The 16,399-nt window shown below is 35.1% G+C and overlaps 1 protein-coding gene across 1 annotated transcript in view; it reads left to right on the top strand.

The window, feature by feature from the left end:
* The first annotated feature begins 142 nt into the window (after positions 1-142).
* TMF1 (TATA element modulatory factor 1) overlaps positions 143-16,399 on the top strand; it is a 29,621-nt gene continuing 13,364 nt past the window's right edge. The window contains exons 1-9 of the mRNA XM_019711727.3: positions 143-560; positions 2,957-4,167; positions 5,905-6,008; positions 7,351-7,477; positions 9,625-9,730; positions 12,117-12,259; positions 12,494-12,660; positions 12,940-13,096; positions 16,106-16,198. Coding sequence (XP_019567286.2) covers positions 419-560; positions 2,957-4,167; positions 5,905-6,008; positions 7,351-7,477; positions 9,625-9,730; positions 12,117-12,259; positions 12,494-12,660; positions 12,940-13,096; positions 16,106-16,198 — 2,250 coding nt within the window. The 5' untranslated portion in view covers positions 143-418. The remainder of the gene's footprint in view (positions 561-2,956; positions 4,168-5,904; positions 6,009-7,350; positions 7,478-9,624; positions 9,731-12,116; positions 12,260-12,493; positions 12,661-12,939; positions 13,097-16,105; positions 16,199-16,399) is intronic.

Genomic DNA, 16,399 nt, shown 5'->3' with positions numbered 1-16,399 from the left:
TGGTTCCTCCCAGATGATCAGCCTCTGCCGGTAACTAGTGAACTCCGGTGGTTGAGAATTCCTGCATCAGTAGAAAAGTTCCGCATTCCTCGGTAACTAATGGCAACCCCGGATGTGACGTCAAAGTCCCGCCTGTGTTTCCGTCTATCGGCGGAACTCGGGGATTTGGTTGTGTACGTGGAAGTAGCTCGCGCACGCGCAGTCTGGCACGTTGGTCTCAGCTGTGGGAAGGGCTGAGGGTACCTTCCCAGGCTCGGGGGAGACTGGTGGGGTCATGGGCACCCGCTGACAGGGCCCGTCGAGTGGAGAAGGAGGCGAGGCGGATCGTTGTACCCTTCCCCAGGCCTGCGCCGGTCGGCCTGGCCCTCGGCCTTCTCACTTGGTGCTGCCGCCGGCCACTGCCGGCTGAGGAGGGAGGATGAGTTGGTTCAACGCCTCTCAGCTCTCCAGCTTCGCTAAGCAGGCCCTGTCTCAGGCCCAGAAGTCCATCGACCGGGTCCTGGACATCCAGGAAGAGGAGCCGAGCGCCTGGGCCGAGACCATTCCGTACGGAGAGCCGGGTAAGGGGGAGAGGCGCAGGGACCCTGGGCTCCCGCAGGCATCTTCTGAGGCGAGCAGGGCAAGCGGTGTAGACCGGACTCCTTCCTCACGCAAATTCTGAAGTCATTTCTTCCCGGACGGTCCTCAGGGTTGTATTTTGTTTCCAAGACGGTCTTTGCTCTTTTCCCGAGGGAAGGGCAGCCCCACGTTCTTCCTTGCCTGTTGCCCTAGGTGCGGGTCTTGCCGGCCTCGGATGACAGGGACTTGATTTGTTCGTCTTGTCCCACGCGCTCCCTGGGCGGAGCGCACAACGCTCCCGAATTGCTGCGCTCTTGGGACACTGCAGCCAAGACCCTGGAGCACGTCATCGTGGACAGGAGGAACAGTTGCTAATATTTAGTGATCACTTCGTGTTTGGTAGCCGTGATGGGCTGTTTATGGCTTTCTCATTTTCAAACCGGCTCGTCGCGTTAGGGCCACTATTCGTGTTCACAGAAGAGGAAAACGAGGCTCAGAAAGGCCAAGTAACTTGCCCTAGGCCACTCAGCGGGTGAGGGGCAGAATATTCTGCAGATATTCCCCCTGGACACTGTGGCCCAAGATTTTTGGGTTGCATCACAGTTTATTTCCAAATAGCTACGTCTCTCAGGTTGTCAGGTTAGTTGAGCTTCTTAATCTTTTAGGGATCTTCAGTTTCTTTTGGCTCTAAGTCTAAGGAACAGTTTAGCATTTTGATTTCTGGGGTAAAGATTCGCAGATTTTGGGTGTGTGTGACCTCTGAAAAAGAATAAGTAATTCTTGACTACTCATTCTGGGTTTTGTTTTTAATTTTACATCGTTGAAACGTCAGGCCCTACATGTGAAGTATATGTTATGATCCTATTACTTTTTACAAGGTGTTAGACCTTGTTGGAGTAACTCAACTTCCTTTTACATATTTATCGCACATACTGAATTACTGAACTTTAGAGGAGATGATACAAGTTTTAAATATAAGGATACTCGTTTTATAAAACTTGGGGCTTCAATTGTGCTATATAATTCATTTTTAAAAATAAGTTATCCAGAATAAACTCAGATTTTAGTGAAATCCCGTTAAGTGTTTATTGGTCATCTGGTTTACATTGCCGTCATTACAAGATGACCAGTCTTCAAAATGGAGTAATTTATAGTGGATATCAGATAACCCAGGGGTTTATATAAAACATTCTCCAAGAGGCAAATTTGACTTCAGTAATTCATTAAGAGAATTAATAAACTAACAGACTTACTCTTGCTTGTTCATTTGCATCTTAAATTTTGGTTTAGTCCTTTTTTCATTGTTTTCATATGCTAAACAAATGGATATAAAGCTATGTTCCTAAATTGAAATTTCCTACATACTGCCAAAGTCATATTAAAGGACAGACTTGATAGTTTTTAGGAGCTTTTAAATACTTGTGCTCTCCCCACAACTTCTAATTATGCATAATTTGTGATAATTCTACTCAGCCACTTTTGAATTTAGAAAAAGCAGAATTTTTTTAAATTCCCTAAAATTTTAAAAATGTTTTAGGGAATATGCCATTTTTTGTTTATCTTTGGGTTTTTTCATAAAACATATTTCTATAACTTACACAATTACCTTTTTTTCACCGAGAGGATATTTTCTCCTTAGTGTTTTTTAAGAATCCTAGTGGAAACTACCATTTACATCAAAAAGCAATAATTCTAATAAAAATGCTCATTTCTGGAATTCATATGACCTACTAATTGCTGACATAATTTGTAATTTAGGAAGACAACAAAACTTTCTCGTAGACTGGGTTTGGAGAGTGAAACTTGGAGAATGAGCTTGTAACTAAGTGGATGAAAATGAATTTGTCCTCTAGAAGTTACTGTTCTCATCAGTTTACTTTGATATTTGGAAAAGGACATTTGTCACCAGTACTTTGGGTTTAGTTTTGGAGTGTTGCCCTCTGCCTGGCTCATAACTATAGTATTGGTATAACAAGAAAAAAATTAATGTAAAATAACAGAATAGAAGGTAGAATCAATTTGCCATGGCTGCACATAACCTGTTAGTGAAGATATTATTGTGAAATGCATCATATGTATTTTGTACTTAGCAGGGGTGTTATAACATGTCATTACTTTCTTAATTTGTTGTGGGAGGCAATAACATAATTACTTCTGGTAGACCAGGCCCTGTCCAGTCTTTCAGCTTTGTTCCTACTTCCTCTTGGGCAGATCGACACCAGTTTTCCTGTTTAAGGCCCAAAGTTAACCTGTGAGCTAGTTAATTAAGTAGTAAGCAACGAGGGTAACAGGTGCAAATTAAAGGTTGTATTCCAGATTTTCTTTTTTTTAACATTTATATTGACTTATAATAGTGATTGTAATATTAATATATATAAATTTATTTATTTGGTCATAGGAATAAGTCCCCCTGCCAGTGGAGGATGGGATACATCAACCTGGGGGTTAAAATCTAACACTGAACCTCAGAGTCAACCGGTAGCCTCTCCTAAAGCAATTACAAAGCCAGTTCGGAGATCTGTGGTAGATGAATCTGAAACTTTCTTCAGTGCCTTTCTCTCTCCAATGGATGTCCAAACCATTCAGAAGAGTCCGGTGGTATCAACACCACCAGCTAAATCACAGAGACCAGAAGAAGAAGTGAAAAGCACCTTACAGGAATCCTTGCTCACAGGAGAGTCAAGAACAACTGAAACAACTGAGTCAAAAGTAAAAGACTCTTCTCCCTGTGTGTCATCAGGGGAAACTCTGGCAGTAGATACTTTGTCTCCTAAAACTGAAGGCAAGCATGAAGAAATTGTCAATAAAGAATCTGATACAAAGGTGTCAACCTTAAGTTTGAAAGTATCTGAGAGTGTAATCAATGTGAAAACAACTGGGGAAAATTTATCTAATACATCTTCGCAGTCTCTCACAGCAGAAACAAAGGACATGGCTTCGGAACCTAAGGAACAAAAACATGAAGACAGACAGAGCAATACACCTTCTCCTCCTGTTAGTACTTTCTCGTCAGGTACTTCTACCACCAGTGATATTGAAGTTTTAGATCATGAAAGTGTAATAAGTGAGAGCTCAGCAAGTTCGAGACAAGAGACTGCAGATTCAAAATCAAGTCTTCACTTAATGCAGACATCTTTTCAGCTTCTCTCGGCATCTGCTTGTCCTGAATATAATCGTTTGGATGATTTCCAAAAACTCACTGAGAGTTGCTGCTCATCTGATGCTTTTGAAAGAATAGACTCGTTTAGTGTACAGTCATTAGATAGCCGAAGTGTAAGTGAAATCAACTCAGATGATGAATTGTCAGGCAAGGGATATGCTTTAGGACCTGTTATCGTTAATCCTTCCACCCCAAAGACTAAAATAGTTGAATCTGTTGAAGGAAAATCTGAGGAAGAAGTAAATGAAACACTAATTATACCCACTGAGGAAACGGAAATGGAAGAAAGTGGACGAAGTGCCACTCCTGTTAACTGTGAACAGCCTGATATCTTGGTTTCTTCTACACCAATAAATGAAGGACCTCCTGTCTTAGATAAGGTAGCTGAGCACTGCGAAGCTGCTGAAAGTCAGCCAGAAGCACTTTCTGAGAAGGAAGATATTTGCAAGGTAACTAGAAAGAGGAAGGGGATTTTTGCGTATGCTTTTCAGAGATTAAATCGTGTTTGTTTTTAATATTCAGTGATGCATCATGATTTGTACTGATTTAAAAAACAGGCTTTTTTTTTTTTGCCATTTAAATGTGGCATTAAGGACTTTAAAATTGAAGACTTATTCATAATAAATTATTTGAAATTTTTCCAAGTAACATAAGTTGATATTTCAATATAACTAAGCGTAAGGAAGTTTTTATATTACATCTTTACTGTTGAGTCTTTGTCACCTTAAAATTCTCTTATACTATGCTCATTAATTTTTCAGTTTGCAAAGGACTCTGTAAACATACATCTTTAACGCCTTTATAGATAAAGGTGCAAAAGCAAATCTATTATATGGGTTTTTTTTATATCAAAACATTTTTTGCATGTTCACATTTGTAGCAAATCTTAAATGAAAATTTTAAGTTTTAAATTAATTACTGATGTTTTTCTGTTATTGCTTCCATTTGCTTTTTTATGTTATTTTTTTATATTTCCGATTAATAGCTAGCTATCTTACATGAATAAGAAAGGGAAATGTCCAAGGAACCAAGGCACTGCTTAGGAATGACAAATTACCTCTACCTAATATATGTATAAAAAGAAAGTGGTGCAAATTCCTTAATGAACATTAAGTCAGAGTTTTAGTTTTTCCTATGATTTTTTGATAATAGAAATTGAGTTGGATCTGGCATCTTTATTAGACTCCTCTGAGGTACAGGATGTCTTGAAGAAATGTCCTGTTAAGTGCCATATATTGAATTATTTAATGTAAAAAAAAAAAAAAAATCAGATTCTCTTACCTAGGTTTAACGTTATTCACAAACAGAATGCCATGCTATAGTTTTACTAGCAGTTTGAATTCCTAGAAACCAATACTATTATCAATAAGGTAAGTGATTTCTAAATTAATCTAGACCTAAATCAGGTAAGACAATTTTTTTTTTTTAGTACAAAAGGCACCGTTCCTCCCCCCTCATATACAAGTTTATCACTGCTGTAGCAGGACCTAAGGAATAAGATATTTTAACCATTCCTTTTTGTTTAGCTTTATACTGACATGTTCTGTAGATTTTTAAATTGCATGCCTATGGATTTTCTAAAATTACTTTCGAAAGAATAGAATCATATCATACTGAAAAAAGTTACATGTTACATTTTTGGGTTAAAGAATAATATGGGAAAACATACACTCGTTTGTATAGCCACAGTCCGGCTAAGATATAGAACATTATCGGAGGCTTTGAAACCCCTCTTTTATCTTTTCTTTATTATATCTATTTCTTTCCTCTTTTGGTGGTATATGCACAGTGTTCCCAAGTTTTAGCTGTTACAAACAAACAGCTATAAGTGTTCTTGTATAGATAAGCAAGAGTTTTCTTCTCTGAGGTATACCTAAAAGAATTTTCTGTATCAAAGGGTATGTAGATCTTCAACTAGATATTGTCGGGTGGTTTTCCAAAGCAGTTTACTAATTTATACTCCAACCTGCTGTGTGGTTGTACTAATTTACACTCCCCTACCATCTGTGTATGAGTTCTTGTTGTATTGTATTTATTGTGTTTCCAATATTGTTTTTAATCGTTTTTAAGAGATGATGCTGTTTTATCGATTATAGTGATTAGGTTACCTTTTGAACTCATCACCTGCATGTAAGAATGGTCTTTTAAAGCTAAATGTTTGACTTTTGTGTATTCTCCTTATCTAGAAAGTTGAATTTCTGAATGAGAAACTGGATAAAAGGGAAGCTCAGTTATTATCTCTTAGTAAAGAAAAAGCACTTTTAGAAGAAGCTTATGATAATCTGAAAGAGTAAGTATTTTGCAAATGTGAATTGTTTTACACATTTTACTTGGTTATCTACACTTGGTTATCTTCTAAGAATGTTTTTTAAATTAAAGTGGTGTTTAGGGCCGGCCTGGTGGCTCAGGCAGTTGGATCTCCGTGCTCCTAACACCGAAGGCTACTGGTTCGATTCCCATATGGGCCAGTGCCAGATGGCTTAGTTGGTTGGAGCGCGTCCTCTCAACCACAAGGTTGCCGGTTCGACTTCTCGACCATGGGATGGTAGGCATCACCCCCTGCAACTAAGATAGAACATGGCACCTTGAGCTGAGCTGCTACTGAGCTCCTGGATGGCTCGGTTGGAGTGCGTCCTCTCAACCACAAGGTTGCTGGTTCGACTCCTGCAAGGGATGGTGGGCTGCATCCCCTGCAACTAACAACGGCAACTGGACCTGGAGCTGAGTTGCGCTCTCCACAACTAAGATTGAAAGGGCAACAACTTGACTAGGAAGAATTCCTGGAAGTACACACTGTTCCCCAATAAAATCCTCCTGTAAAAAAAATAAATAAATAAATAAAGTGGTTTTTAATTTAACTTGTTTATAATTATTGAAATTTGAATAGCATTTCAATTCTAACCTTAGAGATTACTTTTCTCTTCATATTATCTTTACCACATTACCTTTGGCATTGAAGAGAGGAGTTTTGCAAAAAAAACCAATAAATTTTTTCTACTTATTATTAGTAACCTTTTAGTATTAGAGATTTAAAACATGTCTTTAAAGAAAGCTGTGATGTTATATTTAAAAGTACTGAGTACAGTGGTACCTCGGTTTTCAAACGTAATCCGTTCCAGAAGACCATTCGAGTTCTGAAATGTTCGAAAACCGAGGCATGGTTTCCCCATAGAAAGTAATGCAAAATGGATTAATCCGTTCCAGACCTTTAAAATCAACCCCTAAAACTGCAAAGTTAACATGAATTTTACTATCTAATGGTACCATAGAGCCATAAAATTGATGGCATTCGTAAACCAAAATGTTTGTCAAAAGAGACGTTCGAAAACCGAGGTACCATGGTATTTGTTTTCATTAAGGAGGTGATTGGTAAAAGGTGACATGATTCAAATATGAACATTTTTATTTACTTTTTTCTTAATTTTACATATCAAACATTGTGACATTTTCAATTACTAATGGTTTTCTTTGAGGTATTTAAAAATAAATTAAGCAAATAATTTTTCTCTGAAAAGTAAACAGGCCTAAAACTGATCTATTTTTGTAAGGTATGTGTTGAAAACTGAACTCATCTTGTTACCTTTGCAATGTATAAACAAGTATTCTCAGTGTCAGTATTATTTTAAATTTAGTGAAATGTTCAGAGTGAAAGAAGAAAGCAGCAGCATTTCTTCCTTGAAAGATGAGTTTACTCAAAGAATTGCAGAAGCAGAAAAGAAAGTTCAGCTAGCCTGCAAAGAGAGAGATGCTGCTAAAAAGGTAATGGAAGTTTAAAATATATATATTAATTAAACTCTGTAGAGACATAGAGTTTTGAGGAGTGCTATCATATTATTTTGCTACTGGAAAAAAGAGGTAAGAGTAAAAGGATACTGTAGCATATTAACACTTAAATTGTAAATTTTTCAATACCTTTACAATTACAGGTTTTGATATTTTTAAAAAGTCAGCTTACTTGTCTGTGTAAGTCTTTGTAAGATATATAGCGAGGATCACTAGATTAACTTTTTTTTTAATTAAAGTTTATTGGGGTGATAATTGTTAGTAAAGTTACATAAATTTCAGGTATAATAGAATCACTTGTAAATGATAATTCCATCAAAATAAATAGCACTTAAATCTAAATGGGAATAAAATTTGTCATTACTGTCATTTGTTATTTTCTACCACTTTAAACATATTATATATATGTACTTCTTCAAGTCAAAATAATTTTAAAATAAAAATTTCTAATGGGTAGTGACTCTTGGGAAACATAATATTGTTTTATTATAATATGGGATTTCTCAACCTCAGCACTATTGACCTTTTGGGCTAGACAATTTTATGTCGTATCAGATTGTCCTGTGCATTGTAGGGTGTTTACCTGCATCCCAGGCTCCTACCTACAAGATGACTATATCACCCTCCCTCCCCGTTTTCTACCCCTCCATCCCCACCTCATTTGTGCTAATTGGAAATTTTGCCAGACATTACCAAATGTCCCATTGGGAGCAAAATCACACCTGGGGAAGCATTGTTCTAATTCGTATAATTTTTAACAGTTGGCTATTTCAGAAATTGGTAACCAACTAAGGTTACCTTAAGTGACAAGTTTGTTGTTCTAGTGATAGATGACAATGTCAACAATATATAGTACGAGGCGGAATGAAATGAGGCAGAATGAAATAAATTATACATAGAGATGAATAGCAGTTGGAATGGTATCGTAGAGGATGCATTCTGACCAGAGAAATGAAGAGGGTTTCATGGAAGATACGACATTCTTGCTGGACCTTGATGTATGAATCAGATTTTGATAGAAAATGGATAGCAGTGTTGTGGCTGGTTTGGAGCATTGACTTTGGGGATTCACAGACCTGGTTTTAAGTCATAACTTTACCACTTTAATAGCTCCCTGCACTTCAGATTTACTCAATTTTTCTGAGTATTAGTTTTCTTATTTGTGTAGTTGAATACTGTTTCCCTGAAAATAAGACTTAGCCAGACCATCAGCTCTAATGCGTCTTTTGGAGCAAAAATTAATATAAAACCCGGTCTTATTTTACTATAAGACCGGGTCTTATATAATATAAGACTGAATATAATATAATATAATATAATATAATATAATATAATATATCACATAACATAACATAACATGGATAACATAATACCAGGGATTATATTAATTTTTGCTCCAAAAGACGCATTTGAGCTGATGGTCTGGCCTGGGTCTTATTTTCGGGGAAACAGTGGTAATACAGGTGTCTCCCTCATCAGACTGTTGCGAGGATTAAATAATAATGGATACAAAGTATGGTTTAAATACCTAATAAATGTTAGTTGTTTTTAGTTATTGTTTAGTTTAAGAGCATCTCTTAAAACTAAATTTTAAATCAAAGAACATTTTTCACATCACCATACTTCTCCATTATAGTTTTAAAAGACAAACTATCTTGACATGTTTCTGCTGAATCTCTGCTTTATTAAAGTAGATCAAACTGTATATAATTGTTTCATAACATACTAATAGGTGCAATGAGTTTTAATGAGGCAAAGAAATACAGTGAAAAACGAGATACGTACTGTTTGTTTGAAATGGTGTTCCAAATATAATGCTTGTAGAAAATGTATGTAGAGATACTTAGAAGTGTTATTGAAATTTAACTTATTCTCATTTTAATTTCCATATTAAAATCTGTTTATATCTGAATTCAGGTTTTCTGTGTTGTTTTCAAAGCTGTTTCCTTAGTCTTAATTAACCAAGGTAATAAACTCAGGTTAACAGAATAAAAGGTATGGATTCCTATCAAGAATGTGGTTATTAATAACTTCTTTGAATATGGTAAAAAATTGAAAAAATGTGCCCAAAATGGAAGTAATTCTTTATGGTATTTACATTCCTTTTTTTTCCTTTTAATTAGGAAATCAAAAGTATAAAGGAAGAACTTGCGACTAGATTAAATAGTAGTGAAACTTCAGACCTTTTGAAAGAGAAAGATGAGCAGATCCGAGGGTTAATGGAAGAAGGTACGTATTTAGTTGATTATGAAAAATATTGTAAAAACAGGAAAAATACTTGCCACATAACTAGCTGCGGCTTCCTAATAAAAAATATTGGAAGCAAGGAAGTTTTGGACTTAACTCTCAGAAATAGTAGGTGACAATTTGTGGAAGAATGGGGAGCAAGATATATAGAGGCAGAGATACATGTACGTAGCTTTTTGTTTCTAGACAGGTAAAAAAATAACTCCCTGAAAAATACATAGAAGTTTGTGCTTCCTTGAAGAAAGCTTGTAACGGATTTTAGAGCTTGTCATTTAAACATGGTATTTGAAGGTTATAATTCTGGAGTTTATGTAGTATTTGAATCTCTAGTTTGGGTATTATATGGTATTATTGTATTGTTCTGGCATTTGATAGTGACTTTTTCATTTTCATGTTTTAATTTTTCTGTTATTAAGCACTTTATGAAAATATTTATAATTAGCAGAGTTATAGAAATTAAAGAGCCTTCATGAGTTAAATCATTACAGATTGACACCTAATTAATTTCTTTATGTAATATCATATGAAAGTAGTTTTGAAAAAGTGATTTTTTTCTTAATTAAAGTTTTTCTAGTTAAAGGAATACTTGCTGCTTACAGAAATTTTTGAAGTTACAGAAAGTGTATGAAGAAAGAAAAAATAGACCATAATCCAATTTTGTAAGGAACTCTTAATTTCTTCTAGTCTTTTTTAAATGTATTTTTAATACATTTTAAACATAATTAAGATCATATATCTAATTTGCAAATTTTCTTTTACATTTTCCCTATGCCGTTAAATACTTTGATACCATTATTAATGCCTGAATTAAAGTCCATTATATGAATATACCATAATTTGTGTTACTGTTTTCCTAATGTTATATATTTATTTCTAAAATGTTAATGTTACAGATAATGTGGGATGAACATTTCTGTGTTTAAATCATTGAACTTAAGTGAATTTCCAGAGTAAATGTTTGAGAAACAATTGGAAACAATCACTTCATTTATAAAAGTTTTACCCAATTTTTCTTTTTCATTTATTTAAGCTAATATTTCACAGTTAGTATGTCAGGTATTGTGTTTGATACAATAGTAAATACAACACACTCTGTCCTTCAGGAGTTTACAGTTTAATGACAGGGAAATATAAGTACAAAGATATTATAAAACACGATCTAAGCACTAAAATAGAATAATGAAGAGTTGATAAAACACAAATTCATTATCTCAAGACATCTTGAAGTCAGTAACTGCCTTGTGTTACAACATTAAAGACTAAGGGGAAGCCTAAGTGCATGGTTTTATTATTTTAAAAAATTATTAAAAATATTAATATCAAATGTCACTATTTTGGAATTTAGTAATTTAGTCAGGGGCTAATGTTTTCTTTTGCTTAATGAACCTCTTTTTAGAGAAAACAGGAATATTTACATACTGCTTCCGTATCCCCCAGAAGTATTTGTAAACTTAATAGCTGAAAGACCCAAAGCTGAAAGTACATTACAGTGAATAACTGGTCACTTCATTACCACGATTCATCAGCTAATTAACATCTGGTCACACCTTTTCTATATCGTTCTGCACACACATACACTACTACCCTTTTTCCAAACCATTTGAAGGTAGGTGACAGATACCATAATATTTCACTCCTAAATTTTTTGTTTTCAGCTTGTTGAGGTATAATCGACAAATAAAAATTACATATATTTAAGGTATACAACATGATTTTTTGATATACGTATACATTTTGAAATGATTACAAAATGAAGCTAATTAACATATCAGTCACTTCATGTAGTTTTGTTATTAAGATCTACTTACTTAGTAAATTCAAGTGTATCATACAGTATTTTTAACTTTAGTTATCATGCTGTACATTAGATCTCCAGAAATTACTCATTCTGCATTACTGAATCTTTGTACCCTTTGACCAACATCTCTCCATTTCCCCTATCCCCCGATCCTCTGGTAGCCACCATTCTACTCTCTACTTCTATAAGTTCAACTTTCTGGATTCCACATATAACTGAGACCATGCAATATCTATGTCTGGCTTATTTTGTCCTCCAGGTTCATCCATGTTGTTGCAAATGTCATGATTTTCTTCTTTTTTAAGACTAAATAATATTACACACACACACACACACACACACACCACATTTCCTTTATACACCACATTTTCTTGTTCTCCACCATCCTTCCACCTAGTAATTTTAGCCTTCATTGATGATCCTTGTTCAAATCAGTTTAACAATAGTGGTTACAGTATTGTGATTTTGAAAATATTCTTATCAGTTATGTCACTAGTTAGATAAAATATTCTGTTTAAGTTCTTAGGGAATCATTATTATTTGAATTTATACTCTCTTTGCCATTGCCAGGAGAAAAACTTTCAAAACAGCAACTGCATAGTTCTAACATCATTAAGAAATTAAGAGCTAAAGACAAAGAAAATGAAAATATTATTGCAAAGCTGAAGAAAAAAGTTAAAGAGCTAGAAGAAGAGTTACAACATTTAAAACAGGTGAATATTGATCATTTTCTACATACAGTTATTATATGAACAGTTGACTACGGTTTATAAAACATTTGCAATGATTTATTTGGGGTATATCCTATTGGAAAGATGTTTCCAACAATTTATTAGAGGAATGTTAAGATTTTTCTTTGTTATTCTAACATTTGAGATCCTGGAATACAGTTATTTTACCATGATATTATTTATTGAAAAATACTTTTGTCTGTTCTTATAATATAGGTCCTTGATGGCAAAGAAGAGGTTGAGAAACAACATAGAGAAAATATTAAAAAACTAAATTCTGTGGTTGAACACCAAGAAAAGGATCTTGGCCGACTTCAAGTAGACATGAATGAACTTGAAGAAAAGAACAGAAGTATTCAGGCCGCTCTTGATAGTGCATACAAGTAAGAAAATAAGCAAATATGCAACTTATGTAATAGGAATGTGGAAGAAGCCCTTTTTCTATTATCAGTAACAACACTTATAAACTGAGCTATGTACAAACTTGTAAGTATTCAAAATAAATTCAATAAAAAGAGTCCTTAGTGCAGTCAGTGTTTATTACGTGGTGAATTCTCTCCCATTCTGTAGAGCCCATGGAAATCTACATGGAAACTTCATAACCTGGGCCATGTAATTAACTGTATTATTTTAAATAAAACTTATCAATCTAATTTTTTAAGAGAACTTACTGATCTCCACAAAGCCAATGCTGCAAAGGATAGTGAGGCACAGGAAGCTGTTCTAAATCGGGAAAGGAAAGCTAAAGAAGAACTTTCCGCAGCACTAGAGAAGGTTCAAGAAGAAGCCCGTCAGCAGCAAGAAACATTAGCCATTCAAGTAAGCAATGGGTACTGAATTAATCTTTTAAATCTTGGGGCTTCTGCATATTAAAGAATCCATTAGTTAGTTTGAATCAGACCTATTACTGGTACATGTGTTATACCATGCTGGGCATCTATAATCCTGTTGGGCATTTTTTTTTAAGAATGTTGAATTATACCAAACTTAATCAGTTGTGTGTTTTTTTAAACTGTTGTTAAAATGATGCTTACATTATAACAGTATTGCCTAATTTTTTGTGAATTTCAGACTTATTTGAGAACATCGAGAAAGCTAAGGACCCTCTTACCAGAGAAGTGCACATATGCAGATAAATAATAAACCTTGCTGATAATTTCAGGAGAATCCATGTAACTCCATGGATCTCAGATGAAGGAGGAAACCCAAAATTTGTCAGGCTTTGTCTTACAAAATATTTTGAGTTTTTTCCACTTTTTATTGTTATGAATAATGTTGCTATAAACATACATTTACAATTTTTTATGTGAACATATATTTTAAACTATTTTAGATTTTTGTCCTCAGGTCATATGGTAATCCTGTATTTAACTTTTTGAGGAACTGCCAAACTTTTCCTCAGCAGCTGCGCCATTTTACCTTCCCACCAGCAACATAATGAGGGTTTCAATTTTTCTTACATCCTTGCCAGTATTTGTTAGTCTTTTTTTTCCAATGTGCCCCTTTTAGTGGGTGTGAAGAAGTATCTGATTGTGGTGTTGATTTACATTTCCCTAATGACTACTGATGCTGAACATCTTTTCATGTGCTTATTGGACATTATGTTTCTCCTTTGGAGAAATTTATTAAAATATTCAAATCCTTTGACCATTTTTAAATTGGGTTGTCTTTTTATTGTTCTTTATATATTCTACATACTAGACCCTTATCAGATGTAGGATTTGCCAATATTTTCTCCCATTGTACAGGTTGTCTTTCTTGGTAGTGTCCTTTGATGCACGCAAGTTTTTTAAATAGATGAAGTCCAGCTTACCTATTTTTTGTTGTTGCTTGTGCTTTGGGTGTTATATTTAAGAAACTATTGCTTAACCCAATGTTATGCAGATTTTCACCTGTTTCCTTCTAAGAATTTTATAGTCTTGGCTCTCACATTTAGGCCTTTTGCATGTGGATACCCAGTTGTTCTGGCACCATTTGTTAAAAAGACTATTCTCTCCTCATCGACCCCAATGCATTTTTTATTTAATTTTGCATGAGTATGTAAAACATTTACATGATTTCAAAGTGTAATATACTGAGACAATATTTGCTCCCAATTTAGCCTCTCCCCCATTCCTTTTATTTGCCTATGAGTAACCATTTGATTAGTGTTTGGTTAATTTTTTTCAGTGTTTCTTATTTGTAAATGCAAGAAAATATACATTTTCTATACATTTACTTATATACCCCCCACACATATACATGCACAAATTTACACTTATACACATATTTGTTTTTGTCTCCCTGATCCTTCTTACATGAAATATAGTTTACTATTTATAGTATTTCACAGCTTGTTTTATTTACTAAATAAAACGTCTTGGTGATCAGTCCATAGTAGAGCATAGAGCTTATTAAAAAATTCCTTTTTTATAGTTATAATTCTTCATTGTGTAAATATCCCATTGTTTATTCAGTCAGATCTTATTAACGGATATTTGGGTTGTTTTCAATATTTTGGTATTATAAATCACACTATGGTCCATATACCCCTTGTGTTTCTGCTACTCTTATCACTGGGATAGAGAAAATATTAATATTTTAAATTAAAAATATCTTGGAATGGTAATAAAGAACAATTGGGAGAATGGGAGATAGAGAGTATGGGACTGCCATTCATAAAATCATCATCTTTTACAAGTCATTTTTGTGTATTACCTTCTTGTCCGTTTCTCCGTGTACAGTTTTTTTATACTTGATATTATATATATTATTTTATAGTTTTTTCTTTTAAGATTGAAGCATACTTTTTTAAGATTTTTTATTGGGGAAGGGGAACAGGATTTTATTGGGGAACAGTGTGTACTTCCAGGCCTTTTTTCCAAGTCAAGTTGTTGTCCTTTCAATCTTAGTTGTGGAGGGTGCCGTTCAGCTTCAAGTTGTCCTTTCAGTCTTAGTTGTGGAGGGCGCAGCTCAGCTCCAGGTCCAGTTGCTGTTTTCTAGTTGCAGGGGATACAGCCAACCATCCCTTGCAGGACTCGAGGAATCGAACTGGCAACCTTGTAGTTGAGAGCCCGTGCTCTAACCAGCTGAGCCATCCGGGAGGCAGCTCAGCTCAAGGTGCCATGTTCAATCTTAGTTGCAGGGGGCAGAGCCCACCATCCCTTGCGGGACTCTAGGAGTTGAACTGGCAACCTTGTGGTTGAGAACCCACTGGCCCATGTGGAAATCAAACCGGCAGCCTTCGGAGTTAGGAGCATGGAGCTCTAACCGCCTGAGCCACCGGGCCGGCCTTGAATCATACATTTTTATATGTCTTAACATTTATCATAATTTTAATGGGTATGTTCATGTTATGTCAACATTTGCAAAAATAGATTAACTACTGATGGATATTTAGAATATTTCGTGTTTTGTGTGTTTTTGCTAATCTAGCTGACAGTGTAGGGAATATCTTTTTATGCTTTTAGAGATTTACTTCACAGAGTAAATTCTCAAAATGTGTATGTATAACTCAGAGTGCCTATCACATTCTGCCTTGTGCTCTAAATATTTATGGCTGCATTGTTTCTCCTCCTATATTGTGGGGCAGTGACTGTGTCTTCTAAGTATTTATATACTTTTTTTTTGCCTCACAGAGTGCTTTCCTAAGTACACACATATTTACATACAGTTTTGAAATTGGTTGATGAATGGGATGTGTGAGAATCATATATGTAAAATCTCACTGGATAGTGTAGAGTATTACATATGAACAATAAGTCCACAAACACAAAATAAGTACTTAGCAAGAAGTTCTAGCTAATGTTTGAGATTGTTTGTGATAGTGTATTGCTTTTCCTCACACAGGTAGGGGACCTTAGGCTGGCACTGCAACGTGCAGAACAAGCAGCTGCCAGGAAAGAGGATTATTTACGACATGAAGTCAGTGAACTCCAGCAGGTACTGTCAGTGTTTTCCTAAGCGCAAATCCTAGGTGTGTTTTCCTAGAAATAAAAAAATGACTCGGTAGAATAATGTTCATAGAATTGAGAGGCTTGCTACCATACTTATCATTTGCTATATTTTTGTGGCTTATGTTAATAAAGTCAGAGTTGGAACCTTAAAAATATATAAGAAAAACCCTAATTCTGTTTTATAGAA

Source organism: Rhinolophus sinicus, chromosome 5 (genome assembly GCF_057876585.1).
Source record: "Rhinolophus sinicus isolate RSI-liver-muscle chromosome 5, RSI-T2T, whole genome shotgun sequence".
Taxonomy (NCBI): domain Eukaryota; kingdom Metazoa; phylum Chordata; class Mammalia; order Chiroptera; family Rhinolophidae; genus Rhinolophus; species Rhinolophus sinicus.
Note: the sequence above shows the minus strand (reverse complement) of the source record. Positions and strands in the feature narration are given on the sequence as shown.